This window comes from Aphanomyces astaci (assembly GCF_000520075.1).
Source record: "Aphanomyces astaci strain APO3 unplaced genomic scaffold supercont1.18, whole genome shotgun sequence".
NCBI lineage: Eukaryota > Oomycota > Saprolegniomycetes > Saprolegniales > Verrucalvaceae > Aphanomyces > Aphanomyces astaci.
Genome location: NW_009798281.1, coordinates 207,004 through 219,552, shown reverse-complemented (window position 1 = coordinate 219,552; position 12,549 = coordinate 207,004). Strand labels below are relative to the sequence as shown.

Genomic DNA, 12,549 nt, shown 5'->3' with positions numbered 1-12,549 from the left:
GAGCGGCCACCCCTATGGCCAAATATCCAAGCGCCCATGTAAAATACCGCTAGGTTAAATATCTATTTCTGGACCAATTCATCACCAAATTTGAATCTGAGACGTAGAATTTCTTCACCACATTGAGATCTGTCGATTATACGTCTCAATTTGCTGCAATTTTGAGAAATGAATATGAAATAGAAGTCAGAAAATTTTGTGAAAAGTTAGTTCATAGATGACGTGCACCATACCCGTTGACATTAAAGACCACAAGGAGGGGGCGGTATCGGTTCGAGTACAAAACGACACGAAAGATATATTGGGGATGGGCCACCGACTTGGTGGTTGCCAACTCAACATCATGGTCGGGGTCGAGTCTCCTTCGAAGAAGCCCCGCATTCGTCTACCAAACGCTTCCATTGAAGGGCGATAACAATGAACCAGTCGCTCGACGCCGCTGAACGCAGGGTTAACCCTAGTGTGCACCGGACAGGGGCCATTTGGAAGCACAGACATGATCCACGTTCCGATTCCACAACCGTTATAGGACCTGGTTATGACATGATCCACAGACATGATCCACGTTCCGATTCCGCAACCGATATAGGACCTGGTTCATCAAGTGAGTGGCTTGGACTTGTCGACGCAACAAGCCAATGCCACGGCCCGAGTGGCCACCACGTGTACGGTGCGGTATCTTTACCCGATGCCAACCAACAGGCACCTCCAAGACGCGGCGACGTTGGGGGGGAGTGTGCTCTGTGCGCCCTGTTTTTGCTCTTCAAAGTCGTTCTTGCGCTGGGTCCACCGCAGCCGCATTGCCTCACCCTCAATCGAGTGCTGGGCCTCGAGGTCGGCCCACGCTGCCGCGTCCGCGTCCGTCCGGTTCGTGCGAGTCGCCGTTTCCACGTTGTTCAGGTGATTGTCCAGGGCGTGCCCTTGTCTCAGCGCAACGCAGCACGCAGGACCATTCTACTAGCATTCTACCCCTCTTCAGCGTCAGTGCTGTGTGCGGGGCGATGGTGTTGGAGCCCTTTGCCGTCAACCGCGCCTCGTTTTTGTTTGCGCTGGTCGCGTGGGGAGCCCTCAAGCCGTGTACATCCCCCACAACTTCTTCTTGTGTGACCATTCGAGATGCGTGCTCGAATGTCGCGAGTCCGTTCAAATCGTGTGTGGACAACTTTCTGCCGCTCCTACGCTGGCTAGCGACGTACGGCGATGTATCGTCAAGCGCAAGATCTCAAGGCATCGCTGCCGTGACCGCTGGACATTCGGGTCATGCAGTACGTGGCTCACTACGAAGACCAGACGTCTGGTGACGTGGAGCTGTGGTGGGCCAGTCACTTTGACGAATAAGACGCGCCGTTCCAGCTCGTCGGGTGGTTCTTGATACACGAATGGGTGAGTGGGTTCCGCGAAGTCGTGTCCTTCCAGATGGATGACGGCTCCATGACATTGCTCTCCAACTTCATTCCGCAACCACACGACGTTTGGCAATCCTTTGAAAATTCCGTCCAACGCAGCATTCTACTGTCTCGTGTGCATCCGGTACACGACGGACATCATCTTTGTCGTCACGTTCGTCACGTTCGTCACGATCGTGTACAGCGTGGCCGGAGGCAGGGTCGTCGAAGGCTACAACGTTGTATGTGTACTACAAAGAGCTGTGGATATACAACAACACGTTGTACTTGGACAAGGCATCGGCGTTCATGTGTGGGCTCCTTGCGACATCGTTCAATCAAACGATGCATGTAATATGTGCTGGACATTAAGACATGGCGGGTGCCCGTGGTTGCACACGACGACGATAATGTGCTCAAGGACGTACCGGACATGGATCCATACAGAAAGCGCGCAATGGTAGCCGCGGTGCCCATCTTGGAGTAAATAGAGGTACATAGCTTCAGGTGGTAATGTTAGTATATATGTACTCCAACGCTGCTCGTAAACTACGTTGTACTGGTGTGCCACTTTGTCAGCGAGTTCGTGCAAGATACGAGTATACCGCCCCCGGCTACGTGTCTACATTCTATACGTATAAGTTAGAACCAAAGTGTGCGCCACTGCCATTGTTTTGTAGTAGGTCCTAGTGTGACGACCCCTACAGTAGTACTCCGGAGTATTAGCAAGCTAAGGACAACGCACGACGAGTGGGTTTAGGACGCAATGCACCTTGACTTGAGCTTAGTATACTAGCTTTCGCAGATGTGGTCGTGCCAGTAAGCCTGTCATCAACATTTCCCATCATGTTGCAACGGCTGGCGCAATTCGTGACACAGCGCAACATTCGCCTGGTGCTTCTGGACCTTACATCGTGCCATGTACGTCGTACTCGTCAAGCTTGTTCTTGGTTCAGACATGTTTGTAGCCATCGTCGTCGTTGGATGTGGCTGTGCCGGCGTTGGTCAAGTGCGGCTTTCGCGTGGGTGTGTTGACGTCGCCGGCCAACGCCACCGCCGCGTTAGTCCGGACCACGACTGACGCGACCATCTCCTCGTCTGTCTTTCGTAGCACCCAACACGAGGTAGGACATGCCAAATCTCGAGCGTCCAACCACCTTCGAACGTCATCGCAGACGTTTTTCCAAGACGCGACAACGTTTTTGCAAGTGTCGAGCGATCGAACGTTGTCGTTTCGACCACCGGGCATTGTGGCCGTGGGAAACGTGGCGATCGACGACGTCCTCCGCGATGTCGACATGGACACGCCCGACGCGTTTGTCCAAGGTGGGACTCCCGTCGTCGAACATACATAGCATTGGTGCTATCACTGAGTGTGTGTGTCACGTAGCGTTGCTGGGGTTTCCGCATGCATTGGATCCCCACTGGACACAGTTTGGACCGTATCCCATTCGCCAATCCGAAGTGTTTTACACGTCGACCCTGTCCGTCGGCCTCGTAAACCTCAAACCCATCGTGCCAGGTACTACTATGACATGTACAATACCACTTTACCCCTGTTTCAAAGGTTCGATGGCGAGATTCGTAATGATAAAGTGTCTCGATGTGTTATCATGACGACGCTATTCTTCTTGGCAGGGCATGTGCTCGTCATTCCCAAGCGTCGCGTGGCGCGGTTCCTAGACTTGGACGGGGACGAAGTCGCCGATCTGTGGCATGCCGCTCAGGTATTGTCCTGATTCGCCAAATTTATTGATCGATTCTTTGTACCCTGTGGTGATGTCAATCACACTAATTAAAGTCCTACACTATGTCGCTCCAGTTTAGAATAAACACAATAATATGTGTATTAAAGTGCAGGAGGACACGGTAGTTGCTTGGCCATCTCTTGCAGTTGATTGCTTTACTGCTGTACTAGTATTTATCTGCTGGTGTTTGGCACTACTATTAATAGTAGCTGTTTTTGACGAAGTATGATGGTATGGTAGCACGTTGCCAAGCGATTGCAAGCGCATTACAATGCGGAAGCGTATACGTTTTCCATTCAAGTAAGTATACGCCATAGATAACCGTCCATTTGTATACACGCCACCGCAGAAGAGTCGCCAAGGGACAACGTGATTGAACGTTCAAATGGTGGGGTAGGATGGCGCTGTCGCGGGCCAAACCGTACCGCACTGTCACATACACGTGTTACCGCGTCACATGCACGATTTCCGCCGCAACGACGACATCTACGACCACGTACGCAATGTGTTTAGATATGATTCCCCGTTTGTAATTCATTGGCAGAGCCCGTGGGATAGGTAGATGATACATGTACATGAGTTTATCATATATAGACCGTTCAGTCATATTTTCGAGTTGGGACTCTTGATCCACCGAATCCATCGATCGATAGTTGTTTGAACTAAATGTACTGTACAGTACTATTAGTAATCCTAATTTCATTCCTAACGCGATTCGAAGTTGGACTAGTCCAAATTTTAAAAGGACAATACAAGAGTTCGATTGGCTACTTGATTCGTGTTCTGGGTTTTGATTGGTTGCTCGATTGTCTTTGCCACGTTCTTTCGACCCTGCACTTTCGAATCGCATATTGACAATATTTAGTATTATTTTGATTTTTTTATATGTACTAATATGTGCGCTGTGTATGATTTGTAGCTGGCTACGCACGACGCGACCCGTCCGTCGTTCGACTTGGACCCACAGGACGACGACGTTCGTGTGTGTCGAAGTGTGGACGACATGGCCGCCGAAGCCGCAGTGCTTCGCGGGATTCTCGCCCAGTAAAAAATAGTTGTTTAAACATATTTTTACAAGTCGATTACCCCAGCAGAAACGACGTCAAGAGGACCTTGTCTTGGTCGTCCAGGGCGCCACGGGTTGGTCCTGTGGAGTCGTCTGCTGTTGTATTTCCTTGCACGAGATATGGCAGGGGCACAAATGGTACAACTTCGACCGACCCAAATCCTTCTTGGACCTATACCAGATAGAAAAAGAAATATTATCATGCAAAAATATATATATTATTGTGTATCCATTGGTCGCCGAGAAACGGAGAGGACTCGTGGCAGTTGTACGCTTTTGTGGAATATGCATCAAGTGGGCAATGGTAGTAGTAGATGGACTAGTAGTACTAGTAGTAGTAGTCGTACCGTGGGCACTTGGACGTTTTTGAAAAAGCCGTGGATGACCATATCCGGCACATTCGGTTTGGCCAGATCCGGATCATCCGGATGTCGTTCCTTGAGCAGCATGCGAAACTCGTTCAAGTGAAACACCACTGGCTTCGTTACGTCCAAATAAAACGCACGCACGGGAACATTCTAACGCCACCCAAGATGTGGTCAAGAGGATATAGATATATATTCTACACCCACGCAATCATATATATATATATATATATTTAAAAATAAGAAAATATTATCCAATATTTGGTCCAAAATAAACCCCAACTTTAAATATACATACACCCAACCATATATATATATATATATATTTAAACATGGCGTTGAGATATATATATACAAGCTCGAGGCGTGTCCATCAAATATAAATACAAGTCGAATCGAGGCACGTACATTCGTTCTCGCCAACGCGACCCACTCGGCCCGCGTCTATTCGAGCACATGTTGATTGCATGTGTGGTATGATTGATTTGGAGTGCTCTTTATATTGAGGGAATGTAGCGATTGAACTAGAAAAACAAAGGGCGGACGTGGCCTACCTTGACGTCGCGGTTCGTGTTGTCGACAACGATGCTACGGCCGGAGGAGAGCAAGTCCTGTGCCGCTGCTTTGCATTTCGCAGCCGTTTTCAGCGTGTCTTGGTTGATCCGGGCATAGCCTATTTACTGTTCGGTAAGCTATTCTGTAGCAGAATCCCCCTCCAAGTGGTTTCAAATGGGTAAGCAAGTTGTTGTACTATTTGTGACTCTGTTGGCAACCAACTCGCAAAGAATGAAAAGTCCAACACTTGAAATTCTAAAGTCGATTATTCGAAATTCGAGTGTTTGGGTGGTGCTCAATCAAATGACCAGAATAACCAAATCGATATACGACCAATCAAAACCCACATCAAGAATCAAGTGGCCAATCAAATCCACTCGTAGACCAATTCAACATTGAACTAGTGTGTGACTAAAATTAGTGCGATACTGGACGATCTTAACATACAAAGAATCGATCGATAGATTTGGCGAATCAGCAGCACAAAAGTCAACCAAATTTTGGGTAAAACGGCAATATATACAACTTGTTGATATATATATGTATATTGTCGTACCGGGAAAATACGCTTTGCAAAACGAGCTTTTGCCCGACGCTGGACTTCCCACCAGCACCACCATCTCCTGGGCGTCGTGTGGTGTCACGATTAGTGTGGTTACTAGGTTTGAATAAAACGAGTTATGATACCAAGTGTCAATTGAATAGTATTTGGGCGAAATAGTATGAAATACGTTTCAAAATGTATATATATATATATATATATATATATATCGCACGTATTCAACGACATTTAATCATGTACCTTACCTGGATGGAGTAATGTCCTCGGATCAAAGCCAAGGTCGAACGACGATTCTTTGCAATGGAGGCTCTACTCACCCATAAAATATCATATATATAATATATAGGATACTTCAATGGCCATGTTCAATTAAATTTTCAATTATATTTTCAATACAGTTTATTGTATTATTTAAATATTGTGCTGATTACATTGACCTTGGAACAAACATATATATATCGAAATATATATTTATCGAATCTGTATGTACTGTATATTGCTTAGAGTGCATAAACATATATAGACAAATGCATATATATATATATATATATATACTTCGAAGTATATATTTATCGAATCTGTATGTACTGTATATCGCTTAGAATGCATAAGCATATATATATATAAATAGTAATTTACCAGCGTGGACTGCAAGAACAACCGTTCGGGAGTGTGGAACGGCACGCCAACGTTAAGTGCAAACTTGTAGTCGGCGCATGAAAAGTCCTTTTTCGGCTTCCCTGGCGCTACATGCAAGTCCGTCGGCCTTTATATATATATATATATATATATATATATATATATACATTTGTGAATTCTAAACTGGAGCGACATGGAATGAATGTGATTCGACACAACCAAATAATGAACCAAAGCATCATCGGCAGACGTATCGAGCCAATCAGATCGCATCAACATCGAATTAGTGTGTGACTTCAAATAGTGTGCTTGGCATGACATTTTTTACATGCAAAATCAGTACAAACAATCGATCGACTCAAGCCCAACAAATGGGTAAGAGGACAATACTACAGAGTATGACGGCGGCGGCGCGGGCCATCTCCGCTACCTTTCGGTCTCCCAGCTGCATCGCCGCAGTAAAAGCTGGTGGCGGCATCGACATTGAGACTGCAGTGGTCGAGCTACATATGCACGAGTGGTTGAACATGGAGTGTGCGAAGATAAGTACAAAGTATTCTACCAGGAGCTTCCACGCGCCCGTTCGAGGTTTCCGCATATGATCGTCGGCGGACATGAGAAACACGCGAAGCGGAAGGTTGAGTTGGGCGGCAATCGCTTGGATTTTGGTCTGCGACGTATATACAACGGACGCACGCATGATCCATGGTGGAAAGGATTGGACAAGGAAGACGGCGGCGAGGAGAAGGAGGTTACCTTGAGCTCGGTGGCGCCAACCCGGCCCTTGGACAACCCGCTTTGGTTGGAGAAGATCACGACGTGGTACCCGTCCGCGACGAGGGCCCGCAACTTGGCGGGGACGCACTCGTTCCAGAACTTCCAGTCGTTCGCGTTTGTGGGGAACGTCTTGCCACTTTTCGTCGAGATTAACGTGCTATCCATGTCGAATGCTGCTATCGATGCGAGCGTGTTGTCTGCAATTGGAGCACCTGTGCTTCGGGGGATGTTGTGCATGTACAGCACCGTTCCAATCGTCTCCCATGTGCAATCACCCACGGCAGGAGCCGAGATACTTTCCGACTTGACTTTCTTGTTCGTAGAGGTATGACTGGCATTATCGCCATCGTCGCCGGCCGAGGCGGCGCGCTTGGTGGACTTGGTGATGAACTTGTCCATAATTACCTGAAAACCCTTCAGTAGGTAATAGATACTTCGAAGTATGTACTTTATAAATGAAATAAATGAGAGATTTTAGGTAGTTTTTCTTATCCGGATACCATTTAACTGGCATTTCGGCGATTCTCGTCAACGCAGTGATGCCATTGATCCTGGAGGCGCATGGAAGACGAGGGGAGGCGATGGAAGTTTAGCGCGAAGTTGACGTGATGGCCGGGCATCCTTGGCACTCTGGGGGTCCTGATGGGATCTCCTAAACCCCGAAACCACTGTGGGATGCCTCATGTCGGGTTGTGTTCGTTTCTGTGTTTTCTCACATGGGGATGCCTCCACACAACAGCCCGCCCCGAACAAAGTAAGACACTGGGCGAAGGGTGTGCGGTCTTTGCGTCAACTGTCGTAGTCTTTCCATCCTCCGTCATCACGGAGAGCCCCCTCACTTTGTCCCTCCGCGACAACATTCGATCCAGCCCGTGGGTGGCTGTGGTATTCTACGCCGAATGGCTTTTGGCCATTCACGCGTAGAAGAGAAGTTCGTCTTCGCACCACAACCACTCCAGGCTTCCCGCTGAGCGTTCTATGTCTGTATGTGCATGTTGTGTACTTGTTGCACTTGTTACTTTGCTTCGTTACGACATTCCAACGTCATCTCCAAAGCGAAGGGTCGAGTTTGCTTGCGCCAGCATCTCCTTGACAGCAAGCACGTCAAAGCTCTTGGACTGCAGGTTGGTCACAATGCGCTGGATGCTCCTACGATCAAGGTAGCCGTAAGTCCATAGTTCTCGTTGACGTAGAATCTCATGGAGATCGATATGTTTTGATCGTACGGGGTGAAGATAGGGATCGCGCGAGTGGTTTTGCGGCGGCCATCTCGCCGGACCTTGCCTTCCCAGCCGTCTTGACCTCCCATCGTGAGCCATCGATTGGGCTCCACCGTGAGGGGGAGGTACGGTTTGCCTGTGACAGGGTCGACCGTCGACGTCAAGAACGCCGACAGCGCTTGATAGTTCTTTTCCGGCTACACTAGACAAATATCGATTCAATAGTTGCTCGTCATGTAATAATACCAGCCAGGGGCAAAAACTGATATATATATATATTCTGCGACAACGGGAATATGGCGTAAGGTGATTCATGTAAATATTCTGTTTGTCCAACATGTAATACAGTTTTTATATTAGTTGCACTTCTAAATTTAAATACTTGAATAATTTATACATATCATTATTAAGAGGTTCTGAGGATTTTGTCACCCAAATCAGGTATACATTATTCAAGTGACTTACTGGCCGGGAATTAAATTCACACAGGGAAATTTCAATTTTAGAAATTCGACGAGCAAATTGACCATGCGATACAAATGATGGGACCTGCATAAAGTTATAAAGCTCGTCACGATCTTCAAAATGCATGTTTTCGCAGCCTCATTGGATGAATGGGTGACGAGTTATGCCACTCAGAAAGTAGACCAAGCTGGCCGGTAATTACATGAATCACCTTACCTGAAACCAAAACACGAGGCGCGCTTCTTCTTTAAACACGAGCAAATTCATAAAATCCTTGGCAAACGCCATGTACTTGTAGTCAAACGACGCCTTTTGCAGCGTGTTGTGGGGCTGAAACACCCAGCTGCGGTCGGCGTCGAGGATCAACAGCGCCTGTTCCAGCACATCGCGAGGGATTTTCTCGTAGTTGCGTTCGAGCTGCGACAGAGAGCAAAACACGGTGCGGTGTGCGCTTGGAGGGGACGGCCACCGAATTGACCTGGGGCGACAACTCTCCAGTGTATCGTCGTATGTGTGACGTTGGTTTGCTTGGGCATCGAGGGCTTTCAGTTCCTGTGTGATGGCACGGACGTCGTCGGCGCGGCCACGTTTGGTCGCTACCTGAAGCCGCTCCAGCCGACTCTCGCGCTGCAGCAACGCTTGTAGTTTATGCATCTATCGAACGAGAGAAGAGAGAAAGTGATTGGAAGTGCCACGTCATCAAACGAGGGCTAGTACAAGGATCGCTACAGTAGAAGAGGGCTCTGTAGGGGGGTTAACTTGGGGGAAATGACGGGTGGTATGGAAAGTAGAAGATTCGAGCCAAATACACTAATGGATTTAGGGTACCAGTTGCTCGGGGCGGAGATTAGGCTGGTACGCCCCGCGGCTAATCAGCTCGTCGCGCAGTTCACTGGTGGACAACGCCCATGGTGTCGAGATGGGGCCCATGTCTGGAAACCGAAGGTACAACGAGTCTTGGTCGTGGACATCTACGAGATCACTCTCAGTGTATGTGTCGACGCTTGAAGGTCCAATACAGGAGCGGGAGCTTGCCACGTCATGAGAACATGGTTCGTACAGTAGATGTCCAGGTTGGTGTCGTGGCGAAGGATGCGGCCACGGAAGCTAAACACGTGGCCAGTCAACGGTGCGTCCTTGAGCGGATTCTTGGTGATATGCCATTGCGATACGAGAAAGCGCTGGAGGGTTTCCACCGTCGCTTGGGGATGTACGTGGGTCGTGAACTTGTCGGTGGCATTGCGTTGACACAAGCGGACAAAGATCGTGATGACCTCTGGCGGCACGGCGGCAGCAGCTGAAATTGGCATCGTGGTGGGGATCTATTAATATGCGCTATAGGGGGCACTTGGCAAAAAAGACTTGTCAAGGAAAATGGGGTTGTCCATCTGCTCTTACGTTACATTGAATTGCTATTTGCGCATTGATACCTAGGTTGGGATGTCCACCATGCGAAAAAGTACTTCGAAGTTAGAAAAAAGGAATACCAACTGCCGGGATTGAACCGGCGACCTACTCGGTGTAAACGAGATGTGATAACCACTACACCAAGCTGGCATCCATGTTAGAAGCATTATTTCAAAGCTGCAGTATATTCAAAACAACCAATCATTTACGACAATGGCGTGGTGCATGAAACTTCAACTCTTCGTCCAAGTGGTCACTGAATACATCGACAAGGTTTTGATCAAACACTTGTGCATTTTTGCATTACGCTAGTACTTCGGGTGCCGCAAACTTGTGGACAACGTAGTTCGTGTAAATGAGGGATTTTGCTTGATGCCAATGCGCTCTCACCCATCCCATTGGATGGTTTGTGGTGGGCGACCAACAAGAGGGAGTTTGTAGAGTCGCTAAAAGTAAAAAAGAAATAGCACTTCCTGGTTTCGATCCAGGGACCTTTGGGTTATGAGCCCAACACGCTTCCTCTGCGCCAAAGTGCTACGTATGTTAATCGTTGACATAACAATACCAATCGCAACTCTTCGACCCTAACGTTAACGTTACTGCTACAAATAGTACACATTCATTGGATTGACAGTGAGTGAAAAACTGAGAATATCATGCGAAATACAGTAGTGTTGGTCTGTCATTTGTTGGGGCAATTTCGCGTCCACTTGGACACAAGTCCTGACTGGTGTTCTTGTTCTAATTAATCAGGGGGGGCTACAATAAGTAATACACCCCTGAAGTACTTCGAAGTATTATAACAAGTTCAACTTGCCCCCAATGAGGGCAAAATTATGTGGTTGATCTCTTAATAAAGGTCGTGATACAGAAGTACCCCCTTTGCATTGTAATGCAATTCTTGGATCGTGGGGTGATGTCGTTTTCGGTGAGCTCGGCACGAATTAATTTTGGCAGCAAGGTATTGGGTCATGATTTGAACACAAGCTAACACGATCGCCGTAATTTTGGTCAAGCTCAATATCAAAAAAGTAAACAATGTCGGTGTACCCTTAGAATTTGAATAGTTGCCCATATGTATTAAGTTTTTCAAGAAATTCAAACATAGCACTTTGGCGCAGAGGAAGCGTGTTGGGCTCATAACCCAAAGGTCCCTGGATCGAAACCAGGAAGTGCTATTTCTTTTTTACTTTTAGCGACTAAACAAACTCCCTCTTGTTGGTCGCCCACCACAAGAACGTTTCAAACCATCTGATGGGATGGTATGAGCGCATTGGCATCAAGCAAAATCCCTCATGTAATCTAACTGTAAACTACACTAATTTACATTGTCTGCAGCACCTGATAGTGAAGGATTGCTGTAATGTTTACTGTAAATATTGCTAAAAACATTGGCTAGGCAAGGGTTGAACTTTCATATTTTTGGCGCCACAACGCCATTGTTGTGAGTTGTGATTGCTTGGCTTATCTCGTTCACGAATGCCAGCTTGGTGAACTGTACGTACTACATTTACTACGTTAGCTGGTTATCACATCTCATTTACTATACTAGTACTAGTACACCGGGTATAGGTATAGGTCGTCGTTCAAACCAGCCATTGGTTTTCCATTTAAATACTACATTCCTGCACTGATTAACCACATCAGAAATAGTAAATTGCCAGCGTTGCGTACGGGTACTATAAACGTTAAAACTCTCTCTTTTCTCTGCGTCTGTGTTTTCTGCTCGATAATTTTCATGAACGTTAAGGAATTTGGACGCTTTAGGCTTGTCGGTCTGTGAGATATCGTCTCAGCCAAAATCCCCTTGAAATTGACCTTGGCGTCCAATGCATTGAGGTAATTCGAGGTGCATCCTCGCGTTGTGGTTGAAAGTACTTTTGTGAACACTGTTATACTACAGTACGTAGTAATAGTCAACGTCGCAGTCAGCTACTTTGTGATTACAGTAATCACCTCATTCGATAGCCATGAAATCTGCCATATATCACATTAACAGTAAATTAAGCACACGCAAAACGCCCTCGTCGTCATAACTTGATAGTTTGTGAGGACTCTGTGCTAACTACTGCAGTACCAGTATGACATTATTTTATGCCCTTCACCAATGAGAAACAATGGAAGGCCCCAACGATACGTCGGGTCCAGTTGTGCCCGAAACTCCGAAACATAAGCCCTCAAGTGTATAGATGCTGTACCAGTATGGGGTACTACGATTCATGAGGTAATGTCGTCAATTGCAATGTTTGCCAAGAAAAAAGGAATACCAACTGCCGGGATTGAACCGGCGACCTACTCGGTGTAAACGAGATGTGATAACCACTACACCAAGCTGGCATTCGTATTTGGGAGTTATAATT

General features: G+C 47.2%; 6 protein-coding genes and 4 non-coding genes across 17 annotated transcripts in view; 4 read left to right on the top strand and 6 right to left on the bottom strand.

Annotated features, from left to right (window-relative positions):
• H257_08230 (hypothetical protein) overlaps nucleotides 1-1,338 on the top strand; it is a gene marked incomplete at both ends in the record, with an annotated part of 2,208 nt that extends 870 nt beyond the window's left edge. The window contains 3 exons of the mRNA XM_009834048.1: nucleotides 590-900; nucleotides 962-1,202; nucleotides 1,267-1,338. Of these exons, the coding sequence (XP_009832350.1) occupies nucleotides 590-900; nucleotides 962-1,202; nucleotides 1,267-1,338 (624 nt within the window). The remainder of the gene's footprint in view (nucleotides 1-589; nucleotides 901-961; nucleotides 1,203-1,266) is intronic.
• A 171-nt stretch (nucleotides 1,339-1,509) lies between these two features.
• On the bottom strand, nucleotides 1,510-1,862 carry H257_08229 (hypothetical protein; the record flags this gene model as incomplete). The annotated part of the gene is made up of 2 exons (XM_009834047.1): nucleotides 1,510-1,617; nucleotides 1,674-1,862. The coding sequence occupies 2 exons, from the start codon at nucleotides 1,860-1,862 to the stop codon at nucleotides 1,510-1,512; spliced, it is 297 nt and encodes a 98-aa protein (XP_009832349.1).
• A 366-nt stretch (nucleotides 1,863-2,228) lies between these two features.
• H257_08228 lies at nucleotides 2,229-4,424 on the top strand. 2 transcript variants are annotated; one of them, XM_009834045.1, is made up of 8 exons: nucleotides 2,229-2,306; nucleotides 2,354-2,509; nucleotides 2,561-2,711; nucleotides 2,776-2,907; nucleotides 3,024-3,112; nucleotides 3,374-3,433; nucleotides 3,531-3,629; nucleotides 4,053-4,424. In XM_009834045.1, the coding sequence occupies exons 1-8, from the start codon at nucleotides 2,232-2,234 to the stop codon at nucleotides 4,179-4,181; spliced, it is 891 nt and encodes a 296-aa protein (XP_009832347.1). In that variant the 5' UTR covers nucleotides 2,229-2,231; the 3' UTR covers nucleotides 4,182-4,424. The 2 variants fall into 2 exon arrangements, with proteins under 2 accessions (XP_009832347.1, XP_009832348.1); XM_009834046.1 differs by having other exon boundaries at nucleotides 3,531-4,424.
• Nucleotides 3,978-7,511, bottom strand: H257_08227 (polynucleotide kinase 3'-phosphatase). Of its 4 annotated transcripts, XM_009834043.1 has the most exons (10): nucleotides 7,077-7,511; nucleotides 6,883-6,990; nucleotides 6,751-6,823; nucleotides 6,321-6,427; nucleotides 5,927-5,990; nucleotides 5,676-5,777; nucleotides 5,119-5,237; nucleotides 4,973-5,008; nucleotides 4,547-4,717; nucleotides 3,978-4,371 (listed from the first exon to the last, which is right to left on the bottom strand). In XM_009834043.1, the coding sequence occupies exons 1-10, from the start codon at nucleotides 7,494-7,496 to the stop codon at nucleotides 4,216-4,218; spliced, it is 1,356 nt and encodes a 451-aa protein (XP_009832345.1). In that variant the 5' UTR covers nucleotides 7,497-7,511; the 3' UTR covers nucleotides 3,978-4,215. The 4 variants fall into 4 exon arrangements, with proteins under 4 accessions (XP_009832345.1, XP_009832343.1, XP_009832346.1 ...); XM_009834041.1 differs by having other exon boundaries at nucleotides 4,973-5,237; XM_009834044.1 differs by having other exon boundaries at nucleotides 3,978-4,717.
• Nucleotides 7,512-7,613: 102 nt separating this feature from the next.
• Nucleotides 7,614-8,582, top strand: H257_08226. Of its 2 annotated transcripts, none has more exons than XM_009834039.1 (2): nucleotides 7,614-8,257; nucleotides 8,333-8,582. In XM_009834039.1, exon 1 carries the CDS (start codon nucleotides 7,740-7,742, stop codon nucleotides 8,019-8,021), a length of 282 nt encoding a protein of 93 aa, XP_009832341.1. In that variant the 5' UTR covers nucleotides 7,614-7,739; the 3' UTR covers nucleotides 8,022-8,257; nucleotides 8,333-8,582. The 2 variants fall into 2 exon arrangements, with proteins under 2 accessions (XP_009832341.1, XP_009832342.1); XM_009834040.1 differs by having other exon boundaries at nucleotides 7,622-8,263; nucleotides 8,333-8,574.
• H257_08225 (hypothetical protein) lies at nucleotides 7,616-10,180 on the bottom strand. Of its 3 annotated transcripts, none has more exons than XM_009834036.1 (5): nucleotides 9,802-10,180; nucleotides 9,611-9,753; nucleotides 8,999-9,436; nucleotides 8,324-8,514; nucleotides 7,616-8,246 (listed from the first exon to the last, which is right to left on the bottom strand). In XM_009834036.1, exons 2-5 carry the CDS (start codon nucleotides 9,710-9,712, stop codon nucleotides 8,126-8,128), a joined length of 852 nt encoding a protein of 283 aa, XP_009832338.1. In that variant the 5' UTR covers nucleotides 9,713-9,753; nucleotides 9,802-10,180; the 3' UTR covers nucleotides 7,616-8,125. The 3 variants fall into 3 exon arrangements, with proteins under 3 accessions (XP_009832338.1, XP_009832339.1, XP_009832340.1); XM_009834037.1 differs by having other exon boundaries at nucleotides 9,843-10,180; XM_009834038.1 differs by having other exon boundaries at nucleotides 9,611-10,180.
• An 86-nt stretch (nucleotides 10,181-10,266) lies between these two features.
• Nucleotides 10,267-10,339, bottom strand: H257_08224. The gene has a single exon. It is a non-coding gene; the product is annotated as a tRNA-Val (tRNA).
• A 314-nt stretch (nucleotides 10,340-10,653) lies between these two features.
• H257_08223 lies at nucleotides 10,654-10,725 on the bottom strand. The gene has a single exon. It is a non-coding gene; the product is annotated as a tRNA-Met (tRNA).
• Nucleotides 10,726-11,295: 570 nt separating this feature from the next.
• On the top strand, nucleotides 11,296-11,367 carry H257_08222. The gene has a single exon. It is a non-coding gene; the product is annotated as a tRNA-Met (tRNA).
• Nucleotides 11,368-12,453: 1,086 nt separating this feature from the next.
• Nucleotides 12,454-12,526, bottom strand: H257_08221. Its single transcript has one exon. It is a non-coding gene; the product is annotated as a tRNA-Val (tRNA).
• Nucleotides 12,527-12,549: the final 23 nt, after the last annotated feature.

Bases quoted from the DNA above. Each gene is read 5' to 3' on its own strand.
- H257_08228 (XM_009834045.1), top strand. From the start codon at position 2,232: ATGTTGCAACGGCTGGCGCAATTCGTGACACAGCGCAACATTCGCCTG. The intron at 2,307-2,353 runs GTACGTCGTACT...ACATGTTTGTAG, and splicing joins TGGACCTTACATCGTGCCAT to CCATCGTCGTCGTTGGATGT. The intron at 2,510-2,560 runs GTAGGACATGCC...ACGTCATCGCAG, and splicing joins TTCGTAGCACCCAACACGAG to ACGTTTTTCCAAGACGCGAC.
- H257_08227 (XM_009834043.1), bottom strand. From the start codon at position 7,496: ATGGACAAGTTCATCACCAAGTCCACCAAGCGCGCCGCCTCGGCCGGC. The intron at 6,824-6,882 runs GTAGAATACTTT...GTGCATATGTAG, and splicing joins CGGGCGCGTGGAAGCTCCTG to CTCGACCACTGCAGTCTCAA. The intron at 5,778-5,926 runs GTAAGGTACATG...ATTCAAACCTAG, and splicing joins GAGGACATTACTCCATCCAG to TAACCACACTAATCGTGACA.
- H257_08226 (XM_009834039.1), top strand. From the start codon at position 7,740: ATGGGATCTCCTAAACCCCGAAACCACTGTGGGATGCCTCATGTCGGG.
- H257_08225 (XM_009834037.1), bottom strand. From the start codon at position 10,092: ATGCCAATTTCAGCTGCTGCCGCCGTGCCGCCAGAGGTCATCACGATC. The intron at 9,754-9,842 runs GTACGAACCATG...GTGATCTCGTAG, and splicing joins CACCAACCTGGACATCTACT to ATGTCCACGACCAAGACTCG. The intron at 9,437-9,610 runs GTACCCTAAATC...CTCGTTCGATAG, and splicing joins ATCTCCGCCCCGAGCAACTG to ATGCATAAACTACAAGCGTT.